The sequence below is a fragment of the Gekko japonicus genome, unplaced genomic scaffold (genome assembly GCF_001447785.1).
Source record: "Gekko japonicus isolate JY-2015 unplaced genomic scaffold, Gekko_japonicus_V1.1 scaffold893, whole genome shotgun sequence".
Classification (NCBI taxonomy): Eukaryota; Metazoa; Chordata; class Lepidosauria; order Squamata; family Gekkonidae; genus Gekko; species Gekko japonicus.
The window spans coordinates 150,448-159,455 of NW_015170302.1; the positions used below are offsets into that span (position 1 = coordinate 150,448).

A 9,008-nucleotide genomic window follows, 5' to 3' on the forward strand; every position below is an offset into this window, starting at 1 on the left:
CCCTCGCCGCTCTGGCCCCCTCTCCCTGTTCGCCGCTCACCACTTCCCTCCCAAGCGGCAGCGGCATGCGCAGGGAACGCTCTGTGAGTTTTGGGGGGATTTAAACATTCCCCTGATGTTTTTTTCCAGATTTTGGATTTTTGTGCACACGTGGGGACCGCCCCACGTGCGCACAAACCTCTCCCTCCCCCCCAGGTCCCCCCGATGTGCGGATTTAAGTATCCGCACACCAGGGGGCGACTTGAGAATTAGATATATAGATAATGATATTTATTTGTCCAGTGATATTTATTTGTTTGCTAATTATATTTATTTGTCTAAGAGAGAGAGGTGGAAAGAAAGAAGGAAAGAGGTGGAAAGAGAAAGAGAGAGAAGGAAGGAAGGGAGGGAGGGAATGGCTCTTTTTCTCTTCCCCAACCGCCCTGCCGGGAGCCACACAATGTGTGAAAAAGCCGCACGTGGCTCCTGAGCCGCAGTTGGGCCACCCCTGCTTTATGGATTTAGTTGTCTCATGCTTGTACTTTCTCCAGCGCGCTCCTCACCTCCCGGCCTGCCGGTTTTTCTTTCCTCCTTGCAGCTAAACACCTTCTGGGTCGACGATGTCGTCCGGGTGATCGATGACATGGAAACCGTCAAGCAGTTGCAAGCGGGTCACGGTGAATGGACGGACGAAATGGCCGCGGTGAGCAGGGCTATTTTTGGGCAGGAGCGCACAGGAACGGAGTTCCGGCTGGCTTCAGAGTAGGCCACGCCCATTATAGCCCAGACCTCTGCGTGCGTGACTACAGAGGGAAGGCCTGGAGAGTGATTCCCCCCCCCAGCAACTCCAGGGTGGGCGGGCCTGGGGGGACCCTGGAAGGATTGGGGAGGCATCCAAGGGAAGGCTTGCCCAGGTTCCCGCAGCCGCGGGGCGCCCAAGCAAGCCAAGCAAAGGCATGGTGGTGTGGCCTAATATGCTAACGAGCTGTTCTGTCAGGGGTGTGGCCTAATGTGTTAATGAGTTCCTGCTGTTGGGTGTGGCCTTTTATGCTAATGAGTTCCTGCTGGGCTTTTGCTTTTTGTCCTCACGTTGTTCCGAGACAGTCCAGTAAGCTTAAAAAAAAAAAAAGAAAAGAACCTGTTCTCTTTCCTTCCGCTTTCTTTGTTTCTTTGTTTCCCGTGCTGTATTTTGAAATCTAACACTCTTAAGCAGAGGAAAGGGTGGACGGCGTTGGCTCTGCAGGCCGCTTTGCTCCTGCGTGAGCTGAGAAACGGGCAAAGGGTTCTTGGGGCTCTTTGTGGGCAGGTAGAGCAGCAAGGGAGGCCTTGGCAGGCCTCTCTCAGTCCCTGCCAGCTTGCTTTCATTTACCTGTAAACTGCTGGGGAGGGACAATAATGGGGCAACTGAGGCAGAGCCATGGATGCAGGCAGAGAAGGGGAGGCAGGGGGTTAAAGAGCCCTTTGCCCGCTCCTCTGCTTGGGAAGGAGCAGCCTGAGTTATTGTGGGAGAGCCCTTGGCACCAGAGTCCAAAGGAATCCCCTGCTTCCATGGGTGACAATAGGTCTACGTTTGTATTGCCTTCCCGTCCCACCCACCCACCCCATTCCACCGAGGTTTAGTGGCCAAGCTCCGCCTCCCCCAAGTCACGTGTTTCCTGAGGCTCTGCTCCATCTGCTGTTTTTGATCACAGAGGACAGGTCCTGCACTGGCTGTTAGTCCTGATGGCTAAATAGTGGTGGCGGCTACAAGCATGGACGGCTTCAAGAGGGAATTAGATAAGCATATGGAGCAGAGGTCCATCAGTGGCTGTTAGCCACAAGGTATAGATAGGGGCTCTGGGGCAAGTGATGCTCTGTCTTCTTGGTGCTTAGGGGGGGTCAACAGTGGGAGGGCTTCTAATGTCCTGGCCCCACTGGTGGACCTCCTGATGGCCCCTGGTATTTCTGGCCACTGTGTGACACAGAGTGTTGGACGGGATGGGCCTTTGGCCTGATCCAACATTGGCGTCTCTTATGTTCTTATGGAACCTCCATGTTCAGAGGCAATATATCTCTGAATAACAGTCCCAGGGGTGGAAATGGGTCTGGGGCTCTTTGGTCTCTGTGCCTCTGCCTGAGGGCTTTCTAGGGCAACTGATTGGCCCGTGTGAGAGAAAGGATGCTGGACTAGGTAGCTCACTGGTCTGATCCAACAAGACAGAGTTTCTGTGCCAACTAAATAAAAACTTCGTGTTCAGAGAGAGCGTACCTCTGATTGCCAGTTCCGGGGCAGGGAGTGACAACAGAGAGGGGCTTTTTCGCCCCACTTGGAAGCATCTGATTGGCGGCAGGACTTGGTGGATCTTTGGTCTTATCAATCAGCGCTCCTCTTATGTCCTGATGGTTTACTCTCCACCGTAGTTTTAAAAGCCAAGAGGATGATTTATTCTTCAGGGTAAAAGGTCCATTAGAAAAACATAATTGGCCTACTATCAGTTTCCAAGCCATTAAAAATATGTGAAATAGTAAGCCACAAAGTTTACAGCACTTTAGTGGTAGATGGGTTTTTTGGTATTTTTGCATTTGTGTGTGTGCGCCTGTTCTTGGAAGTCATGGCAACCTCAGGTAACTCCTCCTGGGGCATGGAGGACATTCAGAGAAGTGGCTTCATAGCCTGCCTCTGGCCTCCCGGCCCTGGTATTCCATGGAGGTCTCCCTTCCAAATACTTGCCAGGGTCGGCCCTGCTTAGCTTCCGAGATCCCACGAGATCGGGCTTGCCTGGGCTATCCAGGTCAGGGCACAGCTCAGTGCATATGCGCAGGCATCATTGTCACGCATGTGCGCCTAAAGATTTGATGCCAACATTTCCCCATGCCGATATTTAACTTCTAGAGATACAGTGAAGGAAGCTGAGCTCTTAAAGGATGGCAACATTAGCAAATCACGCTAACAAAATGTGAGCGACTTATCCCCCCAAAAGGCCAAACCAATGACAAAAGAGGGGAACAGTGGCTCACCAAGGACAAAAGAGGGGAACAGTGGCTCACTAGGAAGAGGGAACAGAAAATAGCATCTCTCCCTGGTAAATTGGAAGAAGTGAAGAATATGTTGTGTGTGTTTTTTTAAAAAAACAGGAGACTGTAGGGGCTGGATTGTGGTCTCTGGCCAACCAGTTGTTTAAGTCAAGTGTACCATTGAGTCGCGACCAGCTCTTGGTGACCTCATGAAGCTGGGGTTGCCAAAAGCTGGTTGTGAGATGAGCAGAGGTGGTTTGCCATTGCCTTTGTGGTCTTCCTGGGTAGTCTCCCATCCAAGTACCAACCTTGCATAGCTACGGATGAGATCAGGGTAGCCTGGGCTTTTGAACCTGCTTTGGTTAAAACGGAAAAAAAGGCTGTTATTCAGTGCCCCCTAGTGGTGCATATATTGATATACATCCATATATAAATTGTGTATGCATTGTGCATACACTCTTACATCTGGGTGTGCTCCTGGAATTAGTTGACCTGACAGACTGCCGAGTGGCAGTGTGGCCTCCATGTAAACTCAATAACAAGCATTTAATGGGGACAGATCTTGCATGCGGCCTCTCCCAGGAACTGAGGGGTGGGGGGAGGGAGAAGAGGGCAGAAAGGCAGCCAATGCATTTGCACCTGTTTAAAATAAATGTGTAGACACTGAAGCACATGGTGTAGATCTTTGTGTGTGTGTGTGTGTGTGTGTGTGTGTGTGTGTGTGTGTGTGTGTGTGAGAGAGAGAGAGAGAGAGAGAGAGAGAGAGAGAGAGAGAAGCCCTGCCTGCCCTTGAATTTGCAAAAGGAAGGTTCGATGTAGCCAGCAAGCTTCCATAAAACACTTCATGTGCCTTCTAAGGACACTCTTCTTCTTCCTTCTCCTGCTTCCTCCTCCTGTTCTTCCTCTCCTTCTTACTCCCCCCCCCCACACCTCTTCTTTTGCACTCTGGCTTGCCAGCTTGGATTCTTACCCTTTAACTGAGCTGGGAATACATCCGCCGCTGGAGACTGGCGTCCTTCCCTCGTTCTCAAAACCACCTTTCCCTTTCTGTTGCAGACCCTCGGGCACATTGGCAAGGTGATCAAAGTCTTTGGAGACGGGGACCTGCGGGTCTCTTTCGCAGGCCAGTCCTGGACCTTCAACCCCGCCTGCCTGACAGTCTACCAAAGAGAAGAGGACGCTAACCTCATGACGATCGAGGACGCCAAGGAATCTAAAAGTGAGAGCACGGGATGAAGGCAGAGCCGCCTTCTAGCAAAACAGGCTCTTCACTTTCTGGGCTATGCTGGTGCTTTGGAGCCTCTGAGACATGATTGGCCGAGCTTGCATAACAGCACGGAATGTCCAGAGGGCTGTTGTGATAGCACGGGATGTTCGGAAACATTCCAACTGCTCCGGGAACAAGCCATGGATGAAATGTTTGCAGCCCAACCTGTAAGAGAAAATTTCCCCCCCCCCCCCCCCCCCCCCCCATGGCATTCTATCACGTGGTTTCATGCTGACCTCTCGGACAGAAGCCTCCGCCCCCAATTACGTAGGCATGATTTGCTGCCCTCTTACCACTCCAATTAACCGCAGTTCTCCTCCCTACATAGGCACCTTGCTCTCTGTGCTGGGAAGGCTGCTCTCGCAGAAGATGGAACTGGACAATCCAGGCCGCCTGGTGATAGAGGCGGCCCACGGGAACGTCAGCAAGGTCCGGGATCTGGTTCAGAAATACTCTGACAAGGCAAGTTGATCTGTGGTGATGGGAGAATGAATCAAAAGGAACCTAGTACAAATTCGCACATAAGAGCATTTACTTTATAAGAGCAAAGGACAGCTGATGTGCGTGAAATGGCTCTCACCATTCAAATGCCACAGACAGGGCTTTCCTTTCCCTCAGCCTCCTAATCCACCATGCTTGGGTTCAGTGAAGGCAGCTCAGACGGATCTTACATGAGGTGGCAGAATTCCAAGGGTAGAATCATAGAATCATAGAGTTGGAAGGGATCTCCAGGGTCATCTAGACCAACCCTCGGCACAATGCAGGAAATTCACAAATATGGGCTCTTTTTGTAGCAGGAACTCCTTTGCATATTCGGCGGCACACCCCTAATGTAGCCAATCCTCCAAGAGCTTACAGAGCTCTTCTTACAGGGGGCTACTGTAAGCTCTTGGAGGATTGGCTACATTAGGGGTGGGTCGACTAATATGCGAAAGAGTTCCTGCTACAAAAAGAGCCCTGACCTTGCTCCATGGCCAGAAGATGGCAAAAAACAAAACCAAACAAACCTCCAGGATCCCCGGCCAAACTGGCCTGGAGAAAACCGCTTCCTGACCCCAACGTGGCGATCGGCATTTCCTTGGGCGTGTAAGAAAGGGCCACAAGAATGAAGCACTGATGCAGTCCTCCCTGCCCTCCCTCTCACGATCTGCCTAAGTTCACAGAATCAGCATGGCTTTCAGACGGCCATCTGGCCTCTGCTTAAAAACCTCCAAAGAAGGAGAGTCCTGATTACAGATTCTCCCCTGGTAGAACGGAGTTCAGGCTGCACAGAGCCTCTCCCTCCCCCTTATTAAATCTTAAAATGTTGAATACTGCAGATAACAGTATTGTATTTACAGTCTACCCTATTAAAAATTACATTTCTAGCAAATTCAAAAAATGCTATAAATAACAGCAAGGTAAGGTGGATATTTTTTTTAAAGATGACGCGCTTGTTGCGGAAAACTCCCAGTGATCACAGCTGTGATAAACTGCAAGTTAAAATAAAGCCAGAGACGTGGAAAGCTAATACTGTAAGAGAGGCCACAGTTTCAGCCTTAGAAATGCTTTACATTTCAGTCAAATTAGTTCAGACATAACAAAATGCACAATTGTGGGTCCATCTCTGTTTAAGTCCAGATGTTTTACTGACAGATGTTTTCATGGAGGCTTTTAAAGAGTATTGCATTAAAAAATTCTCCTTGCAAGAAGAAAGCTAACGTTGTGGGCTCAGTCAGAACCAGTGTTCCCTCTAAGCTGAGTTAGTGTGAGCTAGCTCACAGTTTTTTATCCTCTGGCTTACACACTTTTGTCTTAGCTCCGGGAGGATGGCTCCAGAGCCAACTAATTTATGCAGTAGCCAAATCGCTCACTCACAGCTTTAATGCTAGTAGCTCACAAAGCAGAATAATTGCTCACACGACTCCACAGCTTAGAGGAAACATTGGACCTTTCCCCTTGGTACGTTAACTTTCGGCTTGCGGGGTGTTGTTTTTTTTTTTTTTAAGTAAATGCAGGTCATTTCCATCATTGCTAAATTCTCCACAGGTTGATATAAAAAACCAGGGCAGGACGGCGCTCCAGGTGGCCTCTTACCTGGGCCAGGTGGAAGTGGTGAAGGTCTTGTTGCAAGCCCACGCCAGCATCAACCTGCGGGACGAAGAAGGGGACACGGCCCTCCATTACGCAGCTTTTGGGTCAGTAACGCCTGCATTTCTCATTGCCAGGGAAACAGTTTTGGTTTCTGATACCCCTCCGCTCCGACTGCATGGAGGATTTTTCTTAATTCCATCACACACACACACACACACCCATGCAATCTCATTGGTCGTCACATTGGTGAAGCCAGCAGACATTATGACCACATGGATATCTGACCCTGCTGTGACTTTGTACTATTAGAGGTAAAATCTATAGATCTAATAGCCAAGTTGCTCCCTCCGTGCGGATACCTAAATCTGCACATCGGAGGGGCACTGGGGGGGCAGAGAGATTTTCCTGCACACTTGGAGCAGTCCCCAGGTGTGCGGAAAAATCAAAAAAGTTGAAAAACAATATACGGGAGATATTTAAAACCCCCCAAAAGTAAAAGCGTTCCCTGTGCGTGTGTGCAGAGAACGCTCAGGCCGCTGGGAGGGAGGCTCGGCGGCTGTGAGCTGCTCAGGCCTCACCCCCAGTGCCCGGGGGGAGCGGGAGAAAGGGGGGCGGAGAAGAAGGATTGGCGGGCCTGGCAGCTGGGAGCCATACAGGCCTCACCATCAGTGCCGGGGGGGTTCGGGCCCCGCCCCCAGCGTCGTAACATCACTTCCAGGTGATGTGCGTGCGGTGCGCGCACACACGCGTGCTCCAGTCACCACCCGGGAGTCCCCCGCTGCGGCCGAGGAACAACTTGGCAACCCTAACACCCACCATGCTGTATCAAAATTCCAAAAGTGCCCAGAGGCTCAAAAAGGTTGGGAACCCCGGCCACACAGTATTAGAAGATTTGTTGCCGATTCCTACTATATGTCACCGGGAGCAACGTCTGTGTTCTGTAAGTTATTTTTCTATCTCACTCCCCAGAAACCAGGCCGAAGTTGCCCGCGTGCTCGTCAGCAAAGGTGCCAATCCAGACCTTTTGAACAACGTCAAGTGTACGGCCTTGTACATCGCGGTCAACAAAGGCTTCACGGAAGTTGTGCAGGCCTTGTGTGAACACAACTGTGACGTCAACCTGCCGGTGGGTCTCACACCTGTGCTGCCAGCAAAAAGCTCGTGTGGGGGGGGGGAGTGTCGCTTTGGGTGAGGAGAGCACTGTAAAAAGAAAATTTTAAAAAGATAAATGTAAAAGGATCAACAGCACAGGGGAGGGGCTGTGGGTCAGTGACAGAGCATCTGCTTTGTATAGGGTTGCCAGGCCCAACCCAGGCAGTCACATTTAAAGGTACCACATTCCTTCTAAATGCTTTTCCTCCAGTAGAAATAATGGAGGATGAGGGCACCTTCTTTGGAGGTTCATAGAATTGGACTCCCTGGTCCAATCTTTTTTAAACTTGGGGGTTTCTTTTCGGAAGAGGCGCCCACCAGCCATGCTGAAAATTTGGTGCCTCTCTGCCTCAAAAAAACAGGCCCCTCCCCAGGACTAGGATGCAAAATCAGTCTTTTACTTCATTCAAGGGAGGATCAAAAGGGCAACTCGAATGATAAAAGGGTTGGAACACTTTCCCTATGAGGAAAGGTTAAGGCGCTTAGGGCTCTTTAGCTTGGAGAAAAGATGACTGAGGGGTGACATGATTGAGGTTTATAAGATTATGCATGGGAAAGAACAGATAGAGAAAGAGGTACTTTCCTCCCTTTCTCACAATACACGAACTCGTGGGCACTCCATGAAACTGCTGAGCGGTCGGGTTAGAACGGATAGAAGGAAGTCCTTCTTCACCCAAAGAGTGATTAACACGTGGAATTCACTGCCACAGGACGTGGTGGCGGCTACAAGCATGGACGGCTTCAAGAGGGAATTAAATAAGCATACAGAGCAGAGGTCCATCAGTGGCTATTAGCCACAAGGTATAGATAGGGACTCTGGGGCAAGTGATGCTCTGTCATCTTGGTGCTTGGGGGGGTCAACAGTGGGAGGGCTTCTAATGTACTGGCCCCACTGGTGGACCTCCTGACGGCACCTGGTATTTCTGGCCACTGTGTGACACAGAGTGTTGGACTGGATGGGCCTTTGGCTTGATCCAACATTGGCGTCTCTTATGATCTTAATGAGTTTCCGACTGTACGTAATCTCTGCCCTCTCTCTCCTCCCCCGCCCCCTCTCAGGATTCATACGGCGACACCCCCCTCCACTACGCCATCACCGCCGACTTCAAATGCATCATCGAGGCCCTCACAGAAGTCCCCACTATCGATTTCACCATCCCAAACCGGCAAGGATTCAACCTGCTGCACCACGCAGCTCTGAAAGGGAACAAATTGTAAGCATGGGGGGGAAAATTATTTTTTGTTTGTTTATATTCCACTTTTCTCCCCACAAGAAACAAAGATCAGGAGAAGAAGAAGTGTTGAATTTATACCCCACCCTTCACTCATAGTCTCAGATCGGCTCACAGTCTCCTTCCCTTCCTCTCCCCACAACAGACACCCTTGTGAGGTAGGTGGGGCTGAGAGAGCTCTGAGAGAACTGCTCTTGAGAGAACAGCTCTGAGAGAACTGTGACTGACCCGAGGTCACCCAGCTGGCTGCATGTGGAGGAGTGGGGAATCAAACCCGGTTCTCCCAGATTAGAGTCCGCCACTCTTAAACC

At 50.5% G+C, this 9,008-nt stretch overlaps 1 protein-coding gene across 3 annotated transcripts in view; it reads left to right on the forward strand.

The window, feature by feature from the left end:
- MIB2 (mindbomb E3 ubiquitin protein ligase 2) overlaps positions 1 to 9,008 on the forward strand; it is a 104,324-nt gene that overhangs the window by 82,062 nt on the left and 13,254 nt on the right. For all 3 annotated transcript variants that reach the window (XM_015417960.1, XM_015417962.1, XM_015417961.1), the window contains exons 8-13: positions 578 to 682; positions 4,030 to 4,192; positions 4,569 to 4,702; positions 6,269 to 6,417; positions 7,283 to 7,439; positions 8,525 to 8,679. In XM_015417960.1, coding sequence (XP_015273446.1) covers positions 578 to 682; positions 4,030 to 4,192; positions 4,569 to 4,702; positions 6,269 to 6,417; positions 7,283 to 7,439; positions 8,525 to 8,679 — 863 coding nt within the window. The remainder of the gene's footprint in view (positions 1 to 577; positions 683 to 4,029; positions 4,193 to 4,568; positions 4,703 to 6,268; positions 6,418 to 7,282; positions 7,440 to 8,524; positions 8,680 to 9,008) is intronic.